At 41.2% G+C, this 27223-nt stretch overlaps 1 protein-coding gene across 5 annotated transcripts in view; it reads left to right on the top strand.

Moving 5' to 3' along the window:
• The window catches only part of LOC122559777 (anoctamin-4), a 194091-nt gene extending 167368 nt beyond the window's left edge, over positions 1 to 26723 (top strand). For 3 of the 5 annotated variants that reach the window (XM_087997097.1, XM_087997101.1, XM_087997099.1), the window contains 13 exons: positions 356 to 520; positions 5400 to 5436; positions 7371 to 7482; positions 10013 to 10070; positions 13131 to 13228; positions 15652 to 15690; positions 17091 to 17233; positions 18224 to 18376; positions 20801 to 20948; positions 23391 to 23510; positions 23834 to 23939; positions 24804 to 25016; positions 26047 to 26723. In XM_087997097.1, the coding sequence (XP_087853223.1) occupies positions 356 to 520; positions 5400 to 5436; positions 7371 to 7482; positions 10013 to 10070; positions 13131 to 13228; positions 15652 to 15690; positions 17091 to 17233; positions 18224 to 18376; positions 20801 to 20948; positions 23391 to 23510; positions 23834 to 23939; positions 24804 to 24995 (1371 nt within the window). In that variant the 3' untranslated portion in view covers positions 24996 to 25016; positions 26047 to 26723. The remainder of the gene's footprint in view (positions 1 to 355; positions 521 to 5399; positions 5437 to 7370; positions 7483 to 10012; positions 10071 to 13130; positions 13229 to 15651; positions 15691 to 17090; positions 17234 to 18223; positions 18377 to 20800; positions 20949 to 23390; positions 23511 to 23833; positions 23940 to 24803; positions 25017 to 26046) is intronic. The other 2 variants (XM_087997098.1, XM_043709787.2) reach the window with 2 other exon arrangements.
• Positions 26724 to 27223: the final 500 nt, after the last annotated feature.

Genomic DNA, 27223 nt, shown 5'->3' with positions numbered 1-27223 from the left:
TGGCATGTTTGGGTAAATATGACCATGGAGCTCTTGTTCCTAAAGCTGTTGACCATTCGGGAGGAGGCAGAAATATGGGTATCTTGGGCAAAGCTGGCATTTATTGATCACCCTTGTTAACCCTTTTGGAAGGTGGTAATTAATTGTCTTTGTGGGCTGCTGTAGTTCATGTGGTAAAAGTAATCCCTTTACTTTACGTTGGGGTGTGTGTTCCAGGATTCCGTCCCCAGGGACAAGTTAGAGGTTAAAAGTTTCCCAGAGTCGTGAATCAGCACTACCTCACTCTTGAACTGAGACTGATCACATTCCAGCTAATTGATGCAGCTGACCAATCTGTCTGTAATCCCTCTCTCAGATCTGTGTGGTGATTGCTGCTGTTTTTGGAATTGTCATTTATCGGGTGGTGACTGTGAGCATTTTTGCTGCATTCGAGTGGGCCCTAATTAGGAATAATTCCCAGCTAGCTACAACAGGAACTGCAGTGTGTATCAACTTCTGTATCATCATGCTTCTGAACGTGGTAAGCTCTCTTTGTCCAGACAGGAAATGCTAATAATGTTTGGAAATAATTGCATTTATGGAAAAGTATGCAGGAGATTGTACTGTGCATTGAATCCATACCTTGCATTTTTTTGTTACAATGGGCAAAGCCCTGACATAAAGTGTCAGTGTGGAATCCAATTGCACTGAATGACCTACTCCTAACTGATCATGGAGTCGGTCCTTTTATTTTGTTCAATAAAACCTGTTTTGAGAGCAGTCACACTGCGGCACAGTGGTTAGCACTGCTGCCTCTCAACACCAGGTACCCGGGTTCGATTCCCACCTCGGTCAACTGTCTGTGTGGAGTTTGCATATTCTCCCAGTGTGCGTGTGGGTTTCCTCCCACAGTCCAAAGATGTGCCGGTCAGGTGAATTGGCCATGCTAAATTGCCAAGTCAAAGGGTAAATATAGGGTAAGGGAATGGTTACTCTTCGGAGGGTAGCTGTAGACTTGTTGGGCTGAAAGGCCTGTTTCATACAGTAGGGAATCTAATCTAAGCAATACATGCAATTGGGAACCTCAAACCAAAGGTCAAATGATTTTCTAAAAATGAAAGTGGAACTACATTTTGTGATTTGTATAGTTACCGTCAATGATATTAAACCAAGCTAAATCGGAATATCCATTTCATTGTCATATTGTCACTAAATTGATTTTCTGAATTGTTACTTCAGTGTAACTTGCAACGAACAATGCACCTTTGTGGAAACACTGGTATAGTGACAATATTACAAGGCTTGCGATCTGGGGCCCTGGCTAATGCACTGTGGACACAGTTTCAAATATCAAATTTAATCTTTGATTCGATTTGGATTAGATTCCCTACAGTATGCCAACAGGCCCTTTTGGTCCAACAAGTCCACACTGAGGCAGCAGTGCTAACCACTGAGTCAGTGTGCTGCCCATAAACAAAGGCTAGAGCAGTCAGGCAATCCTGTTTTGTCGAAACCCGTGATTGAACCAGGGATCTTTTAGATCTTCAGTGTAACCTTCTCCCAGCTGAGCTACTTCAGCTTTGAGCTGCAAATTCAGATTTATACTAACAAAAGTCTGGATTTTAAAGCTGGTTTCATGGTCACCATTACTGAGTTAATCCTCAATTATGAAAAAAACCCATTTGGTTCAGTAACTTTTTTTGGAAAGAAAATCTGCCATCCTTGCCCAAGCTGGCCTACATGTGACTTCTATCCTAACCTCATCACCGGATTGTGAACTTGGTCAAAAATTGCACATAATTGAATATCTATGTGTAATGACTGAGGCTAGAGGAGTGTAACATTGCCCAAGTCTCAATTCTCCATGGATCACAAACACCATTGAAAATAGTTTTGCCAGTTTCCAATATGAGCAATCAATCCCTGGCCCATGTCAGATTTTAAGTAATATCCATGACTTGGTATATTAACACACCTATGGTTGATTGTAAAAACTGTAAAGGTGCAATAATTGGTTATCCCACAGTAATATTGAAGTATAAACACATATCTCTCCAAACATTCTCAACACACACAAACACTCTCTTTTTAAAAAAAAAAAGAGGAAAAGGAAATGGTTTCTTCAGAGATTTGGCTTTCTGAAATGACATTTGACCAGCGGGTGGTTATTGAATGCAAAATGATCGTGTAGGATGTTCTAGAAACTGTTAATCTGATGTTCTGGCACATTATGAAGTCGCGAATCAGACACCATTGACTCCAGTCTTGTAGATATGGCTTGCTTAAGAAATGCAATCTTGATTTGTAATTTCTCAATCAGTCTTTCAAAAGAATAAATAGATTTCCCCCTGAATAAATGTAGAGTGTTTTGTTTCCAGAAAGGGTATAGATTGGGCTGCTTGTTCTTAGTAAGCTTTCCTCCAACTCTGCTTCCCACTCACTGAACCAGATAAAACAAGAGCCTTGCCAAGTCCATCACTGTTCAAAAATAAAAGGCCCCCACCAAGGTTTACGGCAAAGCAAGCAAATACCTCCCAGTCACGTGGCAAGCCTTGTTTAAAAACACAATCTCCAGTATATACAATGACCTTTCAATGACCTGTTCTGCAAAAACTACTCCAAGAATGTCCAATAGACAGGAAATAAATTATTTTTCCAAGAATCCTTTGATCAAATCTCTACAAGCTATGTTAAATGTAAAGTGTCTTATTACCACGAGAGGCTTATTGAATGTTGGCACTGAAATTTTAAAATCGTAATGGCTGAAAAGATTGCAAGCGTTTTTTAGATATATAAGAGATGAGTGAGGCAAGAGTAGTGATTGGACTGCTGGAAAATGAGCCTAGTGAAGTAAAAATTAGGGAGGTAATTGCCTAGTCGTATTATCGCTGCACTATTTATCCAAAAACCCAGGTAACGTTCTATGGACCCAGGTTTGAATCCTGCCACAACAAATGTTGGAATCTGAATTCAGTAAAAACCTGGGAAGACCTACTGACATTGTCAATTGTTTGGGAAAGTCCAACTGACTTGCTACTGCTGTTTAGGGAAAGAAACTGCCATTCCTTACCTGGTTTGGCCTACATGCAACTCCAGACCCACAGCAATGTGGCTGACCCTTAACTGCCCTCTAGGCAATGAGGGATGGGCAATAAATGCTGACCTAGCTAGTGATGTCCCCATCACCTGAATGTTTTGTTTTTAAATTTGGCAGAAGAACTGAATAGGTACTTTCCATCAGTCTTCACAGTGGAAGACACCAGTAGCATACCAGAACTTTTGAGAGTCGGCGTGTAGTGGCCATCCCCTAAGGAGCTGATGCTGGGAAAGCTGAAAGGTCTGGTGGTGGATAAATCATTTGGACTGGATAGACTACACCCTTTGGTTCTGCAGGAGATGGTGGAGGCATTAGTGGTGATCTGCCAGGCAAGAGCCTAGGCGACAGAAGCAATGAATGTACCACCACTGTTTGAGGCAGAAGACAGGAAATTATAGGCCAGTTACCCTGGTCTTAGTCATTGGTCAGACGTTAAAGTCCATTATTAAGGATGAGGTTGTGGAGTACTTGGAAGTACTCTGTAAAATAGGGCTGAGTCAGTGTGGCTTCAAAGGGAGGTCATGCATGTCAAATCTTAGAATTCTTTAAGGAAGAAATGAGCAAGTTGGATAAAGGAGAGCCTGTGGATGTGATCTATTTGGATTTTGAGAAGGCACTCGATAAAGTGCTGCATAGGCTGCTAAATAAGAGCTCATGTTATTAGGGGTAAAGTACTGGCATGGATGGAGAATTGGTTGACTGGTAGAATGGAAAGAGCAGGGATAAAGGAGTTTTTCCCAGGTTGACATTGGGTGACTAGTAAAGTTTCATGGGTCAGTGTAGGGACAATAACTATTAGTATTATACATGAATGATCTGGGCAAAGGAACAGATGCTGTTGCTAAGTTTGCAGATGACACAAAGGTAAGTGGAGGGACAGGTAGTGTTGAGAAGGTGAGGCTGCGGAAGGACTTGGGCAGGCTAGTAGAATGGGCAAAAAGTGGCAAATGGAATAAAGTGAGTTTATGCACTTTTGGGAGGGAGAATAGAGATGTAGACTATTTCTAAATGGGGAAAGGCTTTGGAAATATGAAACAGAGGGACACGGGACTCCCAGTTTAGGATTCTCAAGGTGAACATGCAGGTTCGGTTGGTAGGTCAGAAGACCAATTCTATGCATTCATTTTAAGAGGGCTAGGTTACAAGAACAATGTCTTGCAGAGGCTGCATAAGGCTCTGGTCAGACCACATTTTAAATATTGAGCAATTTTGGGCCCTGTATCTATGGAAGGATATACTGTCATTGCACAGGATCCAGAGGAGATTTACAAGAATGATCCTAAGGATGAAGGTTTTGCCATACGATGAGCAGTTGAGTCTGTACATGAAGTTTAGGAGGACGAGGGTGTGATCTGACTGAAACTTGCAGAACGCTGAGACACCTGGATAGAGTGGATGTCGAGAAGGTGTTTTCACTCGGGTCGGAGAGACTAGGACCTGAGGGCACAGCCTCTGAGCAAAGTGAGATGAGAATTTTTTCAGCCAAAGAGGCATATCACTGAGTGTATTTAGCTGCGAGAGAGAGGTCCTTGATCAGTAAAGGGATCAAAGGTTACAGGGAGAAGGCAGGAGAATGGGGTTGAGAAATATCAACTAGGAGAAAGTGAGGACTGCAGATGCTGGAGATCAGAGCTGAAAAATGTGTTGCTGGAAAAGTGCAGCAGGTCAGGCAGTATCCATGGAGCAGGAGAAGGGCTTATGCCCGAAACATTGATTTTCATGCTCCTTGGATGCTGCCTGACTTGCGCTTTTCCAGCAACACATTTTTCAGTTGAGAAATATCAGCCATAATTTGGTCGAGCAGACTCTGGCTGAAGAGTCTAATTCTGCTCCTGTCTCCTGGGAAAGAATCTTTAAAAATTCAAACCAGGCTGTTCAAGGGTGATTTGCTGAAGCACCTTTCCCACACCAAGGGGAGTGGGAATGCAGAACACTGCTCCTTGTTGGTGCTGCTTCCACTCAGTTACTTTGAGGTCAATTAGCACACTTCACTTCCCCCACTTAATCCTGCTTGTCCCCCTCCCAGCCTGGCTTTCCAATGTGATTAGTCCCTAGTTTATGCTTGCTTCTTAGTTTTATCTTTGTCTGAAGATTATTTCCCCTGCATCTCTTCACACAGATGACTTGGCAAGGTGACTACACTGTTGAGGTAGCAAGCTAACAACCTGTTCACCCATCACCTGACTTGCCCCTGAGAGTTTGGTTATAACACTGCTATTAGCGCAAGTCATTAAACATTTAATTAAAACTATATAATGTTGAAAATTGGTTACAGTAAGATTTACATCTTGAGAATAACTTATCTAAATATTTATTTTTTCAGCTGTATGAGAGAGTTGCACTGTTTCTGACCAATTTAGGTAAGTCTGTGTGGTTTTTCTGATGCAGTATACCAGGGGAGGCTTCGGTGAGCATTAGTGTGAGCTCTAAGAGAGCAGGTAATTTTAGGGTTCACCATGGGGCTGGCATGAATGTTACTAGAAGAAGATAAACTTCTCAGGATGAACTATTGAGGGAAGATCCCATGATCTTGAAGTATGACATGATAGTCAAATGAACCAGCATAGAGAGGCTATTTGGCCCATTGTTTCTATGCTGCTTTGTGAAGAAAATCCAGTTAGTTCCACACTCCCTATTCTTTCTTTCCCAATAGCCCTGAAAACAACCACTTTGAAGATTTTTAATCTAAATCTCTCTCTTAAGTTACTGTTGAATCTTTTCCACTGTGCATTCCAGACCATGACAACATTTTAAAAAAAAAAAACACTCATCTGCTCTGGTTCTATTTCCAAATTCACCTTTTTGCAGATTAAACATCACTGTTCCAGGCGTCTGGCACTGGTTTGGTTGATGTTTGCTGATGACAAAATATAATGAGCTACAATTTGACACTTTTAGATTATTTTTCCTTTTCTTTAGCATGGTACATCACTCTCTAGCAAGAAGGTAGATGATGTTTTTGAGTTGATATTCGTGATGTGTTTAAAAAAAAAAGTGAAGCTGCCATAGTCTTACCAGACCATAGGGCTACTCGCTCTAACCACCAGTCACCTTGCTGGTGATTTCACCTCAGGGTCACTATGCCACAGGTGAGGGGAAGAGATTGGATAGGCAGGTCCTCTGGCTGAGGTTACCACAATGTGGGAATTGAACCCACACTGCTGGCAAGCCAGCCATCCAGCCAACTGAGCTAACTATGTGTAACTGTCGCCAACACTGGGGTTGAATTCCCACTGATTCTTCCCTTTCTATCCCCCCCACCCACAACCCTTTTCATCTTCACCATTCTATCTGCAGTGTGGATCCGTTCTATGTCCCTCCATGGCAGAGCTAAACACCAACTTCACCTTGTAGGGAATCAGAATTTCTGATATTGTGCAAAAGGGGGCAATTTAATAATTGAGTAGAGAAAAATCCTTACCTCTTGATTATCTTGTACAGTAAGACTGAATGAGAGGACATGAATTTTATCTGAACCAATTTCCAGAACGTGTATCGAAAAGCTCTTATTTTAACCCAATGGGAATAGTGAGAATGTTTCTTGAGCTTTGTAATACCCTGTCAATTGATTTATCACTGGATTGCAAAGTCAAAAAGATGGTAGAACAGGTTGAGGGCATGGTTACTGACAGTGAATCCTAGGCCTTGTCAGAATTTGATCAGGTTATGGACTAAGAGTAAGGAACTTGTGTTGAACTCGTACAAGACACAAGAGCATTACATTTCAGGAACACATTAGAGTGAGTGCTGAATAGGTTTCCAAGACTGGTTCCAGAGATGAGCTTCCATTTTGAAAATATATATTGGAGAATTTAGGACAGTTTTCCTTGGACAAGAGGAGGTAGTCCAAACCATGAGTGTGTACAGAGGAGATGGGGAGAAACTGTTTCTATTCATGAAAAGATTGAGAACAAGAGGGTGCAGATTTAAAGGAATTGGCAAAGTGATATGAGAGAAATCTTTCTCATGCAGCAAGTGGTTAGGGCCTGGAAAATGCACTGCCTGGGAGAGTGGTGCAGACAGATTCAATCGAGGATTCCAAAGAGAATTGGACTATTAGCTGAAAAGGAAGAGTGTAGTGATAGCAGTAGAATAGTATGAGGTGAGTTGAACATTCAAAGAGCTAGTATAGACGTAATGGGCTATATGATGACCATCTGTTCTGTAAGTAACTTTAATCTATATTATCCATAGAAGTAAAGGTAGATAATGATTAGTGTAAGACTATCTTTGAAAAGTCTCCAACTCAAGGAGTGAAAGCTGAATTTTTTTTTTTGCTTTTTCTCTTTCACAGAACAGCCTCGAACCGAGTCAGAGTGGGAGAACAGCTTCACATTAAAAATGTTTCTGTTTCAGTTTGTTAACTTGAACAGCTCTACCTTTTACATTGCATTTTTCCTGGGAAGGTAAGTCTATTCCTTGAATAATTGGTTTGTCTTTCATTCAGAAAGAGTGCTAGTAAGTCAGACTGCAATGTGTCAGCATTGTTTAGCATCTACTTGCAAGTTTCATAGCCAGAGGGCCCTTGATGATAAAAACACAGCCCGTTATCCCTAGGATTGCACTGTCATAAAGTTCAGGGAACTCAGGTTGTTTCATTTTGAGATCTGGGTGTCACTGGCTAGGCCAGCATTTAATACCCATACCTAATTGCCTAGAGGGCAGCGAAGAGTCAATGACATGAGCTATAGGGAGAGGCTGAATAGACTGGAGCTATATTCCCTGGAGCATCAGAGGCTGAGTGGTGACCTTAGAGGTTTAAAAGATCGAGGACATGCATAGGGCACATAGCCTAAGTCTTTTTCCCAGTACAGTATAGGGGAATGCAAAACTAGAGGTTTAAGGTGAGAGGGGAAAGATAGACCTAAGGGGCAACTTTTTCATGCAGGGGATGGTATGTGTGTGGAATGAGCTGCCAGAGAAACTGGTGGAGGCTGGTACAATTACAACATTTAAATGGCATCTGGATGGGTATATGAATAGGAAACGTTTAAAAGGATATGGGCCAATTGCTGGAAAATGGGACCAGATTAGGTTAGGATATCTGGTGGGCATGGACGAGTTGGACCAAAGGATTTGTTTTCATGCTGTATAACACTGACATTGCTGTAGGTCTGGAGTCTCACATCGATCAGATCTGGTAAGGATGACAGTTTTCATTCCCTAAAGGGCATTTGTGAGCCACGTAGGGTTTAAAACAACTGGTAATAATTGTCATGATCACGGAGATTGGCTCTCGATTCCAGATTTATTAATTATATTTAAAATCCACAAGCTGCTGAGATTAGAGTTGAACCCATGTCCTCCAAGCATTTATAAATTGATGTGTTCATTCAATTGTCCATCTATATAATATTTACAGCTATTAATTAAATATTGTTATATTATAATCTTGTTCCTTGTAAGGAGTTGGAATAGTAATTCCAATTGTGGAATTGATTTATATGCTCATTACATCAAAAAAAGCTATCTTGTACTTTTAATGAGGTAAAATGTTCTAGAATGGCTTATGGTTGCACAATGAGACAGCTACGTAAGGAGTTATTAGGACAGATGAACGTCAGCTTGGTTGAAGGTAGATTTTAAGACCAAACTTATATGGCATCCCACTGATCTTCCTTCACCTGACCTTACCTCTCTGGGCCATCAAGTTCTACAAGGCAAAGCAGACCACCAAAGTGAGAGACAAACTAAAGAACATTTCAAGTCCTGTGATGTCTTTGAGCAGTGACAATGCTGCTAACTGTGAGCCAGAAAATCCCACATTCAATCTCCCCTCAGGATGTTACCTGTGTTATGACACATTAATATATAGGCTGTATTATCAAATAAAAACAGCCAAAATACTACAGATGCTGGAGGTCTGAAATAAAAACAACAGAGTCCAATGATTCACAACATAAGGGGTCGGCAAATGGTGTTTTATTCTATTGGGAAGAAAGTGAGGAGGGGCAAGTGGAACAGATGATGGGGGGGGGGGGGGGTGGGTGGGGGTGATGGGGATGGGGTGGTGGTAGAGGAGGAGAGTGTCCAGAGCAAAAGACAAAGGGAGCAGGGCTGAGATGTGAAGGGAAGGTGCTAATAGCAGTAAATGGGTCAACTGTAATGACGGCAAATCTGTATCCAGCTAATGTGCCTATAGCAGGTGATAACAACAGGATCACTTTTCTTTTCTATTCTGCCACAACTCTGTACTAGTTGCAGAATAACAGCTTCCCCATGTTAAAGAATTCTATGCATGCATTCTTGCTGTGTATAATCCACATGCCAAAAATGTCTCTTTTTCTTCCCCCCCCATCTTCCTCTGTAACGCATGTACAATGTTTTCTCACACACCTATTCTGAAGAGCTCTATCTGACCAGCCAATGCAAAAACAGAAGGGTAAGACATGCAGTTTGTGGAATCCAGAATCCCTACAGTGTGAAATGAGGCCGTTTTGACCCATCGAGTCTGCACCCACCCTCCAAAAAGCATCCCACCCAGGACAAGCTCTGTACCCTATCCAGTAACCCTGCAGTTCCCATGGCTAATCCACATGCATTTCCCTGGACACTGGGGTAATTTAGCATGGCCAATACACATAATCTGCACATTTTTGGACTTTGGGAGGAAACCTATACAGACACTTTGTCTGCATGGGGTTAACAGATTTTCATTCGCCTGAGGTTAGAATTGAACCCAGGTCCCTGGTGCTGTGAGGCAGCAGTGCTAACCACTGAGCCAGTGTGCAGCAATTCTGCAGTTTCTACAATTGCTGTATTTGAACTCGTTGCATGAATTCTCAGCAGTAAAATAATGTCAACTATCCATTTCAATTGAACATTTAAGTCTTCCTTTTTCACTCTGGAGGAGAATCTGCTTCCTTCGTTGATGTTAAGTAGATATTTTGTGATGTGCCACTGTTAAATTAGTGATTATACTTTTTTTTTTCTCAGATTAACAGGACGCCCAGGAGCCTATTTGAGAGTCTTGAACAGGTGGAGGTTGGAGGAGGTTAGTAACTCAAACTGGAATCATGTATTGCAGGGGAATAAAAACTGTCAGCCAGCATGTTATCAAAGTTAATATGTTTTAAACATTTGTGTTACTGTCTGACAAGATGGCAGTTGTGCAGCTCAATTCTATTCTTGGCTAGTTTCTCAAACACCAATAACTCTCCAAGTTGCCCTTTGCACTTAACCAACACCTTCAGAGTGCCCAATCCCTACAGTGTCTCGCTGATTATTTTGCTTCCAGATTTCTTCCAATATTTTGTCTCAAAATATAGAGTTAACCTGAGCCATCTGCTCCACATTTGAAGATTAACTGGATCTCTTGCCAGCTTCTCACTCTGCTGTACAGATTGGATGAAATTTGAATTTTTTTTTTTGCTAGGGGTTTGGAATGTAAAAGTATGGAAATCTTGATACAACTATGTGCAGGGTGTGGTTGGGGGTGCACTGGGGGTGCTGTGTACAGTTTAATTCTTCTGTTCTGGTCCTTGCTTTTTGCATTGGAAGCAAATGAAGAGATTCACTCGGCTGATTCCTAGGATGATGCAGTTGACTTGTCAAGAACAACTGAACAAGTTAGGCTTTTGATCATTTAAAGTTTAGTGGAATGAAGGGTGATCTCATTGAAACCTGTAAGATTCTGAGGAAACTTGACAGAGTAGATGTCCTCAACTCTCCTCTGATTCTTTCAATTACATTGCCTCAGGATGAGTAGCACAACATTGCTGTTTGTCATTTTTATAAATGACCTGGAAGAGGGGTTAGAAGGTTGGGTGAGCAAGTTTGCGGATGATACGAAAGTCGGAGGAGTTGTTGACAGTGAGGAAGCATGTGGCAGGTTACAGCAGGATATAGAGAAGCTGCAGAGCTGGGCAGAAAGGTGGCAGATGGAATTCAATGTAGCTAAGTGCGAGGTGATTCACTTTGGGAAGAATAACAAAAAGATGGGGTACTGGGCTAATGGTCGGATACTTGGTAGTGTGGATGAGCAGAGGGATCTTGGTGTCCATGTACACAGATCTCTGAAAGTTGCCACCCAGGTAAATAGTGCGGTGAGGAAGGCATACGGCGTACTGGCTTTTATTGGTAGAGGAATTGAGTTCCGGAGTCCTGAGGTCATGATGCAGTTGTATAAGACTCTGGTACGGCCGCATCTGGAATATTGTGTGCAGTTTTGGTCGCCATACTATAGGAAGGATGTGGAGGCATTGGAACGGGTGCAGAGGAGGTTTACCAGGATGTTGCCTGGTATGGAAGGAAAATCGTATGAGGAAAGACTGAGGCACTTGGGGCTGTTTTCACTAGAGAAAAGAAGGTTTAGGGGTGACTTGATTGAGGTGTACAAGATGATTAGGGGGTTAGATAGGGTCGACAGTATGAACCTTTTCCCGCGTATTGAGTCGGGTATTACAAGGGGGCATAGCTTTAAATTAAGGGGGGGTAGATATAGGACTGATGTTAGGGGTAGGTTCTTCACTCAGCGAGTCGTTAGTTCATGGAATGCCCTGCCAGTAACAGTGGTGGACTCTCCCTCTTTATGGGCATTTAAGAGGGCATTGGATAGGTATATGGAGGATAGTGGGTTAGTGTAGTTTAGGTGGGCTTGGATCGGCGCAACATCGAGGGCCCAAGGGCCTGTACTGCGCTGTATTCTTCTATGTTCTATGTTCTATGTTAACATATCACAATTATGTAGGACAGTCTGGAATGACTATGGGGTCTTGATGGTGATTGTTCTAAACAGTCCAAAAAATATTTCAAACTTATCCAACTGTTTAAAAGATAATTATGTCAACAAAGCTACAATGCTGGAATTAATACTGGCGACATAAGATGGAGGAGTTAAGAACCTGTTTAAAGAGTACAGTTTGGTTTTCTTTCTTCTTTTGTACAAAGCAATGAACTCTGTGGAGTCCTGGATATGGTAATGGCCAACAAAATGCTTGGTGTTGATCAATTGTGTTTTGGTATTGGGATATCGATTTATCAAAGTATTAGGCAATGGTAGGACAGTCTTTTGTGTGAATTCTGGTAGTGCAGCTCCTGCACTTCCAAAAACACATTGGGATGTATCTTTGCTAAACAGTCTTCAACTGTTTTCAGTCTGATGCCTCTTGGCCAAACTGCCATGACTGTGGGCAGTGACCATTGCTCTGATAAATGGGTGCCTCTCATTTGGCTGCTACATAATTGATATTCAGGAGGAATTGATCTTTCCAGTTGGAATCTGGCAAGTTTCCAATCCGTATTCATTTGCTTATACATCTCCCCTGACTTTTGTTTTTTAACTTTCACTCTCCTTTCCTCATGCTTTTCATGTTCTCTTTCTCTCCTGTACTTCCTCACTTTTATCCATCTCTGTCACACTTTTTAACCCCCTTTCTTCTGTTTCCTGTGCCTGTCTCTGAACCTAGACTGAATACACAATTTTTCTTGTACTAGAATGGTCTCATTTAAGTTGACTTACAAAAATCAAACAAGGTATTAGAACGTGATATTTTCTTCTACATTAATTTATTTTTCAATTCAATCTTTGCATCACTGCAAAATGAATCGACTTGTATTTATGTAACTCCTTTCCTGACCTTGGGTCATCTTGCAATACTTTTAAAGCTAAAGAACTCCTTATAAAGTGTAGTCAATGCTGTATTATAGTACACATGGCAACCAATTTGCACACAGCAAACTCCCACAAGCAGCAATATATTAATGACAGGATAATTAAGTTGTAGGCCTTAGGATTTTGGGATGCACGTGCCATCTCTTTCTCTTCTGAATAGTGTCTGAGAGATTCCTTACAGGGAAGGAGGAGTGGAGGCTCCATTGTAGTGATCTACTTAATAAATGGCACTGGCAACAGAGCAGCGCTGCCCTCAGTCCTGACCTTGGGAGGCTTCAGAATGGGACTGGAAGCTATGACTTTCAGGTTTTTTTGAGATGAATGTGTTTCCCATTTAGCTACAGCCATCAGCTGCAAAATGTTGCTGTGCTGACCGGAACATTCCATTGCTCGTTTGTTTAATGTCCATCTCGTGCTTTGCTTTTTATCTTTAATTTGCAGTGCCACCCGAGTGGTTGCCTTATCGACCTGTGTTTGCAAATGGGAATCATCATGGTGTTGAAACAGAGCTGGAATAACTTCATGGAGCTTGGCTACCCGTAAGTAAAGGCCTGGTCGGTGACTTGCGCAGAAGCTAATTTTGCTTCTGTGTACTCACTCCATTGTTGGCCCAATAAATCCTGAGGACTGCCGGTGGTATGCCTGCTGCATGTTTGATGTTTAACTGGTAGATATTGGTCTCTATCCCCCACTTAGAATGTAGGCTCATTTGTAGCTGCCCTTGCATTTCCCGATCTCCCAATTCACTCCAAGTGTGGAGCATAGCAGTGCCTGCCACCCTGTCAAAACAAAAACCGAAACTTGGCAAGTCAATCTTTGGAAACTGAGGCAGGAAATGAGTGTAACTTGTCTAGTTGGTATTAGCTTGCCCCTATTCTTGAGACATTCTTCCCCGGTTTCCATAGTAACACTGGATCTGTGACAATTCCAAGTATAGACCCATTGGTGGAATCTGTAAAAGGGCGAGGTGGAAGATCCAAAGGCAGAAATGTAACTTCCCTTCTCTTCATTTGAACCCATTTCCCACTGCATCTGAGAGAAAAAATACTGGTCAGAATAGTAATTAAACAGCCAAGTTCTGATACCCCGCTCAGACCACAAGTATTTTAGATTAGATTCCCTACAGTGTGGAAACAGGCCCTTTGGCCCAACAAGTCCACACTGACCCTCCGAAGAGTAACCCACCCCCCTCTGATTAATGCACCTAACTCTATGGACAATTTAGCATGGCCAATTCACCTGACCTGCACATCTTTGGATTGTGGGAGGAAACCGGAACACCGGGAGGAAATCCACACAGACGGGGAGAATGTGCAAACCCTACATAGACAGTTACTCGAGGCTGGAATCAAACCTGGGACCCTGGTGCTGTGAGGCAGCAGTGCTAATCACTGAGTCACCGTGCTGCCCAAGATTATCTTGCTTTCTTTTGGCTAATTTATATTTGAATGTTTAGCATGTAATTGATTTTTCTCACTGGTCTTTTTGCTTGTTTTGGACTCAACAATGCTGATTGAGTGAAGGAATTCGGACTGGCAGATGAGGTAACTTTTTTTTTAAAGCCTCTGGTCCCAGCAGGAATCTTCCTCCAGAGGCTATTGAGACTTGGTTTGGCGAACTCCTGATTTTCCAAACCTTAACTGGGAATTGGGAGCTCTCTGAATTGGGTGAGTGAATCTCCCTACTGGATTCTCCCCTCTGTGATCCTATTGGGTATTAAATCTTGGGAAGTGTCTCTCAGCAAATTGCTCGAAGAAAGTAGGTGATAGATTCCTGGGCTGCATCTGCTCCTTCACCTTTTGACCTCAGTGGCAATCCCAGAAAGGACATTTTTTATTTAAATCTGTCCATGGGATGTGAGTATCGCTGACTAACCTGGCACTTATTGCCCATTCCTGATAACCCTGAGGACAGTTCAGAGTCACCCACATTGCTGTAGGTCTGGAATCACATGTAAGCCAGACCAGGTAAGGATGGCAGATTTTCTTCCCTAAAATGAACCTGATGGGATTTTAATTCCAGGGTATGTTTTTTAATTTAATTGAAATCACCGTTTGCCATCTTGGGATTTGAACTAGTGTCCCCAGAACATTAGCCTTGCGTAATTGGATTGTTACACAAGTGACGTTAGTGCTATGCTGCCACCACCTCGAAATGAGGACTCCTGTCTCTGCGTCCTTTGCTGTGAATGATGGTGGAGGAGTAGCAGACTAAATAGGGGTGAAACATTGGTGACCTGAAGGTGGTACTTCACACCTTGGGTTGAGCAAGACACTAAGGATAGAAAGTAAAAATGAGCTTTGATTATAGAGGTGCAAGTGATGGGCAAGTTTATATTCCTGGGAATGTGCGCGCACATTAAAAGCAAGTAAGGAAAGCAGCAATGCAATGACTTGTATTTTCACACCATCTTTTAACACGCTGAAGCTTCTTGAGGTGCTTCATGGAATTGGTATACTGAGCCATGTGAGCAAAGGAGAACAAAACTTGGTCAACGAGGTAGATTTTAAGGACTTTTTTTGAAAGGAGAGAAAGGAGTAGAGAAACAAAGACTTGAGTGGAGAGGGGTGAGTTTGAATTTAAGCTCCAGTGAGCTCAAAACTGAGCCATCATGGTGTTGGGTGGGTGCTTTCTCGTCAGTAGAACTCTGACATTTGGCCATTCAGCCCATTAAGGCTGGTACTAGTGATAGCTCTTCAATGAAAATGAATGACTTGAATCCAGTTACCCTTCCCTTATCCTAGGTCTGTGCTCCTAGGTTCCTGATTCACCAACCAGTACAAACTATTTTTCACTATTTATCTTTTAAAAATCTTTAATAGTTTTAATGAAAGGTCCATTCATTCTTCAAGAAACTCATCCTCTCGTCATCTAAGTGAATTTCTTATCACCAGCCTCTCCTTTCTCTCTCTCGCTCTCATACAACTCTCTTCTGTTTTTTTTCCTTTTCTGTTGCTACCAGGCTCCAGAGGGCTGCCAAAAAGATATTTGGAAAATTATGGTTAGTGCCTCTGCAATCTTTTCCCCAAACTCCATTATTAGCCTCCCCTTTTGAGGGGTTGGAATATATGAATTTGCACATCGTTGCCATTTTAAGATGCCTCACAGCGAATGTGATTTTTAAAAGAAAATTTGGTTGACTGTTAGACAGGGATGTTGAAATGCTTTAATGGTCTCTTGCTGTTGTGTTGAAGCAGCCACATGCTGTCCATAACAGAGTAATAATCTCTAGAGTGAGGCATTAACAGCAACTTCTGTTCAATGATCTTTGGGCAAAATTCTGTGTGTAGACATTTTGGTCTCCCCTGATTCTCAAATTGACATGATAATCAAAAGAACCTAGATTTATATAGCACCTTATGTCCTGGCACTGTAATACGCTTTGCAACAAATGTATTAATTCTGAGTGGCCACTCCTGTCATGAATAGATGTGGCAGCCACGCTTTACACAGCAAGATCCCACAAACAGCAGTGAAAGGAGGATACAAATGCCTTGCCCCATCTGGAATGGCCGTGAAGAATTGCAAAGTGGTCCATTCTTCTCTTACTGGCATAGGGGAAATTAAAGTCCAGTTGCCAAAAAAATGGTTACAGGGAATAAAATCTAACTGGCTGCAAAAATGATTCACCTGTATGTATCTGCGTGCATGTATCGTGTATATAATAGTAGTTAATGGAGGGGTCTCCTGGTTGGTGGATTTAATAATACAAATAATTAAAGTTTTATGATTTTGGGAGAGAGATGGTGAAAGATAGTTTCCCCTGGTTGGCGAATCAATAGTCGGGATAACAGACTGAAGAATTGAGGAAATTGGAGGAATTTATTTTCATAAAGAGAATGATTTGAATTTAGAATATTGCTCCACAGACCAAATTTAAAACAAAAAGGCTGTAATAGCATTCCAAAGGGGATCAGGGAATGCATTTGAACAGGGACAAGGGAGGCATGTTTTAGTGCAATACTCAGTGGGTACACCATAGGGGTCTCTTGTTTGAAGAGTTTCAGAATTTGTCACAGTTTCAGTGGCAAATATGGGGCTAAACTCCACCACAGTGGGGATACATGTTGACAGTGCTGAGGACCTTAACTCTGGAATTCCCTCTTTCAATCTCTTGCACAGAGTCTCTCTTGGTACCAACCACATGTTTGAACACACTCGTTTGCTGTCCGTTCAATGCCCTCTGCCAATCCCTTGATCAGGATTTTAATCTATGGGTTTCCATTGTAGAAAATACACAGTGTTGTGCTAGATCTAATCAAAGGATTGGAGGAACGCACCCATGAAATATAGTACAATAGGATGGTGTCTGTTTTCTAGCTTGTGATTAAAGCTGCTTGTGAAATGTTTTTATGCCTTAATTACATCCATCAATGGGGCTGGTTTTGCCTTCATCCACAGGCTTATTCAGAACTGGTGGACAAGGAGAAAATTAAGACAAGAGCACGGCAATAATGGCAAACCAATTCTACCACAATGGGAGAAGGATTACAATCTGCAGCCAATGAATGCTTATGGCCTGTTTGATGAATATTTGGAGATGAGTAAGCCAGGTTTACAATATTATTATATCTATTGTTTTATTCACGAAACATGTTTGCAATCTCTATTAGTGACTTGCATCGTAACATTAACATTTTGATTGCCATGTTTTAAATTCAAATCAGTTAATGTGTGGCACCATATCAGAAATGGACATTTGTAGTCAGTAACAAGGAGGTGTGGACAGGATATCAGAAGGGAGTTTGATTTGAAACTATTGAAATTGCAACCCAATTACAGTCCCTATGTTACAGATACTAAAGTATGCATACATTTCATCATTTTAATACTTTTATTGATCAACGTAAGGTACAAGTATTTCCCATTCCTTACGGACCACACTTTACAGGTCTGAATTAACTTGAACCCAAACTGAGTTGATTTCTCTGGGTCTGGTGGAAGTAACCACTTAGGGAATTGGAGAGATTACCCAAGGGGTTTTCTGAACTTAGTGCAAATGATAACTCTCCTTGTTTGTAATGTTTAAAGCTTTGTAGCATGGAGGCTGCTGTCATGCAACTGGTACTGGGGACCTAAGATCAAGTGCACTTCTGCCTCCTTTTGATCAAGGCCCTTTTGTGTAAGGAGAGGCCAGTGTCTCTCACAGGTATTGAAGGGAGAGATAGACCTAGCTAGTATGGTCACGGAAAGAGGTGAAGGATGTATGAATGCACATTCATTTATTTTGTTTTGAGCTCACTGTCCGCTTGGTCATTCCACTTCAAGTCAGCTTGTGTGTATGTATATATGTGAGAGCTTTCCAAGGCTTTAAGTCCTGTCAGAGTGGAATAGCTAACTGTCAAGGAGCATGTGCTTATGTCAACTGAGTGGACTCATGTAACATTGTATTTCAGCATGTACTGTTACTCCACATTGTCCAGTGAGGCCATCAGGAGTTTCCCGAAAAATGTTTTGCCATGATTTCTAGCACGGTGGATGGACTGTAATACCTGGGCCACTCAGTGACTGTCGATATCTCTGTTATCTTTCAGTTCTTCAGTTTGGTTTCACAACTATATTTGTGGCAGCATTTCCATTGGCTCCTCTTCTGGCCTTATTGAACAATATTATTGAAATCCGTCTTGATGCTTACAAATTTGTCACACAGTGGAGGAGGCCGTTGGCTTCGAGAGCCAAAGATATAGGTGAGGATACAATGAATGTAACGTTAGCCTCCAAGATTAAGAAAGACTTGTAACTAGCCAATAACTTGACGTGGGCCATGCGCTTTTCACCTGCCCCTCAACACAATGACCCCATTCATTGTGTGTGTGGAAAACCTATTCCTGGCTGTGTTTTTTGACCCACAGCTGTTTAACAATCGAGCATCTAATGAAGGAGAGTCAGCACTGCTTTATGAAAGGGAAATCATACCTGACTAATTAATTTATTAGAATTTTTGAGGAAATCTCAGAGTGGATAGAGAAGAACTCCAGGAGATGTGTTGTGGTATTTAGACCTCCAGAAGGCAAACGACAAGGGACACAAGATTTAAATTATGAGATACAAGATTTAAATTATGAGATACAAGTTTTGGAGGTAATATATTGCTGTGGTTAGAGAATTGGCTAATGGGTAGGAAGCAGCACAGTGATCCATGACCTGCAGGTTCCACAGGGATCAGTGCTGGATCTATCACTGTTGACAGTATATGTTAATTACTTGGAATAAAAAGAATGTCCTGTGGCCAAATTTGTAGACAAAAAAATAAGCTGGTTGCAAGAGGGATATATACAGTTTAGTGAGTACATGGACAAAAAGTTGGCAAATGGAGTGTATTGTGGGAAACAGTGAGGTTTGTACATTTTGGAATGGAAAACTAAAGAGAATATTATTTAAATGGAGTTAAGCTGTATCACAGAGACTTGGGTACTTGTGCACCAAACACAAAGCTCGCACCTCGGGTGCAGCAGGTAATCAGAAAGGCTCATGTAATGTTCTTCTTATTTCAAGAGGGCTGGAGTAGAAGAGTCAAAGTTTTACTGCAACTGTACAAGGTGCTGGTGAGACCATATCTGAATCAGTGTAGTTTTAGTTCCCTTTCAAAAATTATTAGAGGTAGTGCTCGAAGAGAATGCTAATTAGGATGATCCCAGATATGGAGGGATTGGGTATGAGCACAGAGTAAACAGGCTGGGATTCTACCCTGTATTTCAGAGGAGTGTGAGATGAACCTGTTTGAAGCATCGAGGATTTTTAAGGATATTGACTGGGAAATGCAGAGAGGATGTTTCCCCTCATGGGAGACTAATGGCTGGAGGGAATAATCTGGGTATGCCCCTGATCTAGTAATGGAGACACTTTTTTTTTCCATACCTGCCTAGGGAGAGTGACCTGTCCAGTTTTTCCCGCTCCCTGAACTCTTCCAGACAGCCAAATATGGTGGCAGGGCAGGAAATAGAACCTAAGTGACCAATAATTGGTCTTAGTCGGGGTGAGGGTAGGTCAGTCACCCTCTGTTTTGCTTTACCCTCCCCTGAACAAGGTGGTTAGAAGAAGGTGGGAGGATGATAAGGCCATCTGGAGACTTGTAATTTCCTCAATATCTGCCAACTGTAAAATTCCATCAATGGGATGGTCCAGATGACCATTGAGCCCCTCAACTGTTCTGCTGCACGATGAGATTGTGGCTGATCTATTGGAACACGAAACACAACATGGTAATTAATGTCTGGTACCTGATCATCATTTAATTTTCAACTTCCTTCTCAATAGAGAAGAAATAGTATTTACTCTGAAACGATAATCCAGAGACAGGGACTAACTATCCATGCAATGCTAGTTCAAATAAACCTTCCCCCAACCACTGTGGAAATTTTAGATTTCAAACTCCATTTTGCTTTTTAAAATAGTGTCTGTTATTTGTAAAATGTTGAACCCAGCTGACTGACAACTGTCCTTCTCTGAAGAAAACCTGCTGTCTTTAACTAATTTGGGATCTGAGACTTCAAAGGTTCAAGGGTGGTCTGTTTGAAGTCTTCAAGATGTCTACCTTGTCTTTTGCTGTTAATGAAGAAACTATTTCTACTATTTGAAGATTCTAGAGCTAGGGGGCGTAATCTGAGAATTAGGAAGCACTTTTAGAGGTTTAGAACTGTCTTCTACAAATGGTAGTGGATGATGAATCAATTAATTTGTCTCTCAGATTTAAATGTTTTAAGCAAATATATTTGGGAAATGGGCCAAAGGAGTTAGGTCACAGATCAGCCATGAATTCCATTGAATGGTGGAACAGACACAAGGGGCTGAATGGCCTATTCTTGTTACAATATTTGAATTCAAACATGTAGGCAACTGATGTGTGAATATTGAAATGAGGTTTTGCCCATGTGAGGATGTACTGGGCTGGAGAATGTCATCATTCCTCATTCCCACCAATGATATGCAGCCTCTTTTTTTTTTAATTATAATAACCTGTCAGATGTTAGTACACATCTCCTTGGGCAGTTGGGACTTGAACCCAGGCCCCTTGGGGAGTCAGGAGTTTTGTTTGCTCCTCTAGTTTTATTTACAAATGCTTCCCATAGTGAAATGTTCTCAATTTTGTGAATGTGGTTTTTTAAAATTAGGAATCTGGTATGGAATTTTGGAAGGCATTGGGATCCTGTCTGTTATTACCAATGCATTTGTCATCGCAGTGACCTCTGACTTCATCCCTCGCTTGGTTTATGCCTACAAGTATGGTCCCTGTGCTGGCCAAGGGAAAGCAGGACAAAAGTAAGTTTATCGCGTTTGCTAAATCAGGTTAAGGGATAGGAATTAGTCTGGGTCTATGAACAGCATGTTGTAGAATCCCAGTCCAACATTTTGATCTTTATAGATAGACAATCTTTTTTATTCCCTGCTTTAGACATTATTACAATCGATTGAGGCCGGGAGAGGTCCAATGTGGCTCTGCATTCTCTCTCACTCCACAAGCCACAACATGTTTTACTCCGGTTATCAATACGGCCAATTATAAATTTCATTGTCACATTTCAGAATACAAATTACCAACTGGATAATCTAATAAAGCACAAAGGTGCTGATTTTCTTAAGACTTGTTCAATTCAAATACATGCTCAAAACACAGTTTGAAATGTGACTGTGTATAAATTGCAAACTTGATACAAACATCCATTTAAAGTAGTTTTACAGAAAATTTGGGCCAAATACCTGTTGAATCATGAGTGGAAAAAAATTAGGATATAAAATGTTCCAGGTGCCCTGGTACATCTAGATCCGTTTCTAGACACCTACATTGTTAGTGATGAAGGGTCACTGGACTCTAAATGTTAACTCTGTTTCTCTCTCAACAGATGCTGCCAGACTTACTGAACTTCTCCAGCATTGTTTTTGTTTCATACTCCTTCATTTCCATTTGTGCAATTTCTCTATTGTTTCAAACGCTGTGTGCTTTCAGAAACTGAACATTTTAGTTTTATCATTTTTGTCCCCTTCATAAATTTGAGTCTTATCTGTTGGTTGACTCTGGATTCATACAGTATCTATTACTGTGCTGTCCATTTATAATTTCCCACAGTAATACCTTTCCCTTTGGCCTTGACTCTACATTTTGGTTTAGCATACCTTACCAAATTTGATCCCTTGTCCTAGGAATCAGTTTAAACTTTGCCCTGCTTCCCCAGTAATGCACGTGGATCAGCTGTAGACATAAATACGAGTACCATTTTGCCCAGAATGTCCCACTAACTGTGGCTTGCTTCCACACCAGATCGTTAAGCCAAGCATTCATCTTTAATCTGATTTGCCCAAATCCAACTTGCACATAGATTGGGTAGTAATACAGAGATTGACCTTTTGAGATTTTCTTAATTTGGTGCCTTGCTCCTCGTTCAGGTTATGCAAAATCTCCTTTTGTCCTGCCTACACAGTTAGCACTTACAAAGATAGATACCCTTTTCACTAACTTCCTCTCTGGTTTGGAGCAGATGTCCCCAATCCTGACAGTGGGCAGGTGACATAGCTATTTGTACTCTATGCTCTTTGCTGCAAGAGAACAGGGATCCATATTGTCCAGTCCTCAACTGCTAGTACATTCTTTTTCTCACACTCCATGTGAAAGAGCCTCTCCCTTGTTGGAGAATGGCAAAGGCTGAGACTCCTACCCTCTAGATCCCCTTACCTGCACACACTCCTCTCCCTGACCACTGACCAAATGAGAAGACTCAACCCTGAAACTGCTGACTGTGTGTGTGTCCTGGTACAAAAAATCCAGGTGATTTTCCCCATCACTGCACATGTGGGATTTCTAGTGTGTCTTTTTTTTTCCAAGAAATGTCCTGTCAATTACTTTTTTCTTTTTTGAAATAAAAGTCCATACCTTCTGTCTTTCAAACTAACAGCTTGTCACAGTCCTTTAAGCACAATTGCTCAAAACAAAAATTAACAATGAAAGCATCTTTGGAACTTAAGTTCTGAAGTCATTACATTCCAACTATTAATACTTTGAATGGTAGTGATGTCATTGCATGAACATACCTTGTCAGTGGGCTTCAGATGTAATTGATAATTTGAAAGAAATCCTATTTGGAAGGAAAAGGCTCAATCCATCCCCACAACAATGGGATTGATTTCTCCCCTTTCAGCATACTGATGGAATGAGGTGCAACATTGGTTTCCCTAATATTTTGGGCATGATGCAACTCTGTCCCACTCAATCCCTCTGTATTGATGCTTGAAAAAAGATTTCCTGAGTAGCTACTGCACCCAACCACCTATTTGTGATGGGGCTGTCAGTCCAGAGATTTTCAGTTAAGTTCCCACTCCGATTAACTCAGGGATGCTGGAATGCCATCTCCAGATTAGAGTTGAACCTTTTGAGATGTATTTCTACTTGAGAGGGAGACCTTTTTACTCTTGCTGAAGCAATATTGATAAGACCCTGGTACAAGTCACGCAAAGACCAAGTGGTATCACTTGACAACTGAAGCTCAGGCATACTGGTGTTTATCTTGGTCATGCATTGGCTTGTCTTGAGTTCCTTGAGCTTATTCTCAGTCCTTTTCCCCCCACACTGGATACATTGTAAATCTGAATCTTGTCAGCAACTTGAATCATCCCCAAATGAATAGGAATGGTGGGTTTGAATCTTGAGCAGTGTAGAATCTGTGGTGAGATGAAGAATATGAATTAACCTAGTCTTTTGTTCTTTCCCAGATGCATGATTGGTTATGTTAATGCCAGCCTGTCTGTGTTCCTGGTGACAGATTTTGAGCAGCGTTCTGAACCATATTCAAATGGCAGTGACTCTTTCGGTACAGAGGTAGAGTACTGCAGGTAGGAGCCTGGGACAGTGTGAAGTGGCCCAGAAACTTTGTTTTTGCCTGTAAGACTTGTCTAAATACCCATTTCGCTTTTATCAAAGAGCAGTGTTGTGTGGTTGCAAGCTGTATAAACCTAAGTGGAAATGTTTTGAAGTTAACAAGGCAGTGCACTGTGCAAAACCTTTGTGTCCCATCGTAGTGTGTCCTGAGAGCTCAGGAAGAACTGGTGTTTGAATTCATGTGTCCTAGCTGCTGAACCTAATGCTGCAGGTCCAGTTGTGCAAATAATAATTTGGTTTAGTCAACGTAAATTTCTTTCTTTCAACCGTATGATAGATATCGTGACTATAGAGAACCACCTCATTCCAAAGAACCTTATGCCTACACACTGCAGTTTTGGCACGTATTAGCGGCTCGGCTGGCTTTTATCATTGTATTTGAGGTAAGCAGCCTGTTTCTCTCAGCCATCTCTAATCACAGACAGCATTCAATTATGATAACAATCATTTCACTTATGGGCAGAAGGAAGGGGCACAATGCTAGGAGCACACAGGTCAGGTAGCAGCTATGGGGAGAGAAACTGAGTTAGCAGTTCACATTGCCATTCTTAATCTGTTGCATTTTTTCACATTCACTAACAAATAAACTCACTTTATTTCAAACTCCCAAAGCCTGGTTAAATTGGCTCTTTTTAAAATAGAAATTCATTTGGTCTGGAGAAAGCTATCCACAAGGTGGTTGTCTTTTTAGTTTAATTTTGTTGTGACCAACCGAAGTGTGAGGTTTGGCGGGGGAAGAGGTTTTTGGGGGGGAAGTCACATTTCTAACTGCCTTGAATGCTGCACTCCTTTGGGTGTAGATATACCATGATGCTGTTAGGAATGGACTTGAGCATGTTGATCCTGCAAAAGTGAAGGAATGGTGGGAGATCTAGTAAAGTCAGGCTAGTGAGTGGCTTGGAAAGGAGCTTGCAGGGGATGGCATTCCCATGTATCTACTGCCCTTGTCTGTCTTGGTGGGAGAGGTTTTGGATTTGGAAGATGTATTGGTGAGTTACCATAGTATATTTTGTCAGGGATGATGTCCATTTTGCAGATTTATTTCACACAATCTGAAATGCTTTTTGAACAGTTTACAAACTTAGTGGTTTTAAACCAAGAGTAGTGATAGTAAAACTTGGTAACTTTTGAGGAACATCTTGAGACAAACTGCTCCAGGTATTGTGAACCTGGTCAAATCTGTCAGATGACCTTTGAGACTTTGTTTTCTTCTGGTGTGATAGCTGTTGATATTTTATTCCTTACAGCATTTGGTTTTTAGCATAAAGAATCTTATTGCGTATCTGATTCCTGATTTACCAAAAGACCTCCGGGACAGAATGCGCCGTGAGAAGTACCTAATTCAGGAAATGATGTACGAGGCTGAGCTGGAGAGACTTCATAAGGAACGGAATGAGCGGAAGAGGAATGGGAAAGGCTCAAACAATGAGTGGCCGTGAATGTGGAGTTCAGCTACTGAGGTATTTATTAATACTTGTCTTCTGATCTCTTTGTTCTTAAACTGTTCAGTTCCTTCAAGACTAACTGCATCAAAGCCAAATATATGAGAAATGGTACAGCTTGATCCTCAGGAAGTGGTAAGGTGGGATCAAGATATTTGGAATCAAGTTGTGTAGATGGAGTAATTTCAACGTGGCTGGCTGTCAATTAGTTATTTTCTTTATTCATGGGATGTAGCCATCAGTTTCCAGGCAGCATTTGTTGCCCATCCGTAACTATTCTGGAAGTGGTGGTGATGAGCTTCCCTTGAACCACTGCAGTCTTTGGATTATAGGGACACCCACGGCTCTGGGAATTTGACTCAACAACACTGAAAGAACAAGATGTAGTTGTTGACTCTTAACTGCCCTCAGGGCAATTAGGGATGGGCAAAAAAAACGCTGCCCAGCCAGCAACATCCTCGTCCCATGAATGAATAAAGAAAAAGTAATTCCAAGTCAGGTTGGTATGTGGCTTGAAAGGGAACACATGTTGTGGTGTTCCCATGTATCTGCTACCCTTGTCCTTCGAGGTGGTAGAGGCTGAGTGTTTTCAAGGTGCAGTGGGCGACTATCTAGCTATTCTGGATCACATCAACCTATGGCAGGAGACTGAATGTCATTCACTTGACACGTATAAGCCAACAGTAGAAGGTGCAAGATAGTTTGAACTGACGAAACAATGGCATGTTTCCCTCTTGTCTGAAAGGGTAGTCAGTGCAGATTCAAATAATTTTTAAAAAGGTATTGGATAGTTGTTTTGAAATATGAGTAGTTAAGAGTGGGGTAGTGGGACTAATCACAGTAATGTACTAAAGAGGCACAGTGGACAAAATGGCATCTCTGTGCCCCAAGGTTCTAATGAAATACTGTTTCGAACAATCAACTTTGTGAATTGGTTGAATTATCCATCCCTTTTAATATCTTGCTCATTTGTCTTTTTGCTTGTAAAAATAAAATCAATGCCTGTTTTTAAAACATTTTTTAAAAAGAATGTTCCCTCCTCTTGCAGGTTGAGCCTGCCTTCTCTGTTTGCCCATCTTGCAGTCACTCCCTGCAACTTCTGAAGGTACCATTCTATGGACTGGATAAAATGCAGCTTCGATGCATGTCAGGAGAGAAATGAAAGAGATCAGTACCCAGCCACGAGAGGGTGTACTGCAAGACCTTTTTTTGTTTTTGCAACACAAAATATCCTTTAAATATTTATAATGCTGCCAGCATGTTGAACATGTTATTCATTATATGATACAATCCTGTACACCTCCAGTTTTTAAATTTAAAAAAAGTTAACAATTTTACACTGGTTTGTTAAGTTTGTCAATTCTGCATCTGTCCTCATTTAAGCAAATTCCAGAGTTTTACACACACTCGCATTCAATCTGTAAATAAGAAATTCTGAAAACTATTTTGCATAACTTCTGTAACCTACTTGCTATCTTGAGATCTAGTTTGATCCATATCTCCATTGAGCCAGCAGCTGAAGAAACCAATCCTGTTTACAGACTTATTTTCTTCCTTTTAAGCTTGCTGCTTCCCTGACATGGATGTATGATGCAAACTATTTGTAAATAGCCAAAAAACAGAATGTTGAATTTTCATGAGTTCTCAGATTATGAACAGAGCCACATTGATTGCTTGTATATTGTGATGCAGAGATTTAAAATAAATATGCACTTGGAGTTTGAAGATGGCTGAGAAATTAATTTTTTGGGAAAATAAGTTTTCAACAAATAAAGTTGGTAGCAACCCATTTTCCTTTTGTAATTGATCAGACCCTTGTATTCCATTTCATTATTTTGATATATAAGTAACCTGCTGTTATATCAATACCACATCTTTAACATGGTAAGTACATGGGATGAAACCAGAATAGAGTGCGCTGGAGGTCTGAAGTGCAACCATCACGTGTTGGAGAAACTCCAAGCTTGCAGCATCTGTGGAGAGAGAAACTAGGTTTGGGTTCAGAATTGTAAGCAAAGTTTCAAAGAAGAGTCAGTGGGACTTGAAACATCAAGTGGAACCTTTCCAGTGACTGAACAATGTGGCTATTCGTGGGGAAGTTGATCAGTGACCAATAGCTCATGACACACTGGACAATAACTGCCCCATTCACATATTAGCATCAGACAGATACCACACTCTCAATGTTCTCATGTTACATCCAAGATTCATACAGTTCTGTATTT

This window comes from Chiloscyllium plagiosum, unplaced genomic scaffold (assembly GCF_037043375.1).
Source record: "Chiloscyllium plagiosum isolate Xiang-an unplaced genomic scaffold, Cpla_swu_hap1 HiC_scaffold_19, whole genome shotgun sequence".
Lineage (NCBI taxonomy): Eukaryota > Metazoa > Chordata > Chondrichthyes > Orectolobiformes > Hemiscylliidae > Chiloscyllium > Chiloscyllium plagiosum.
This window is presented reverse-complemented; position numbering and strand designations above follow the sequence as displayed.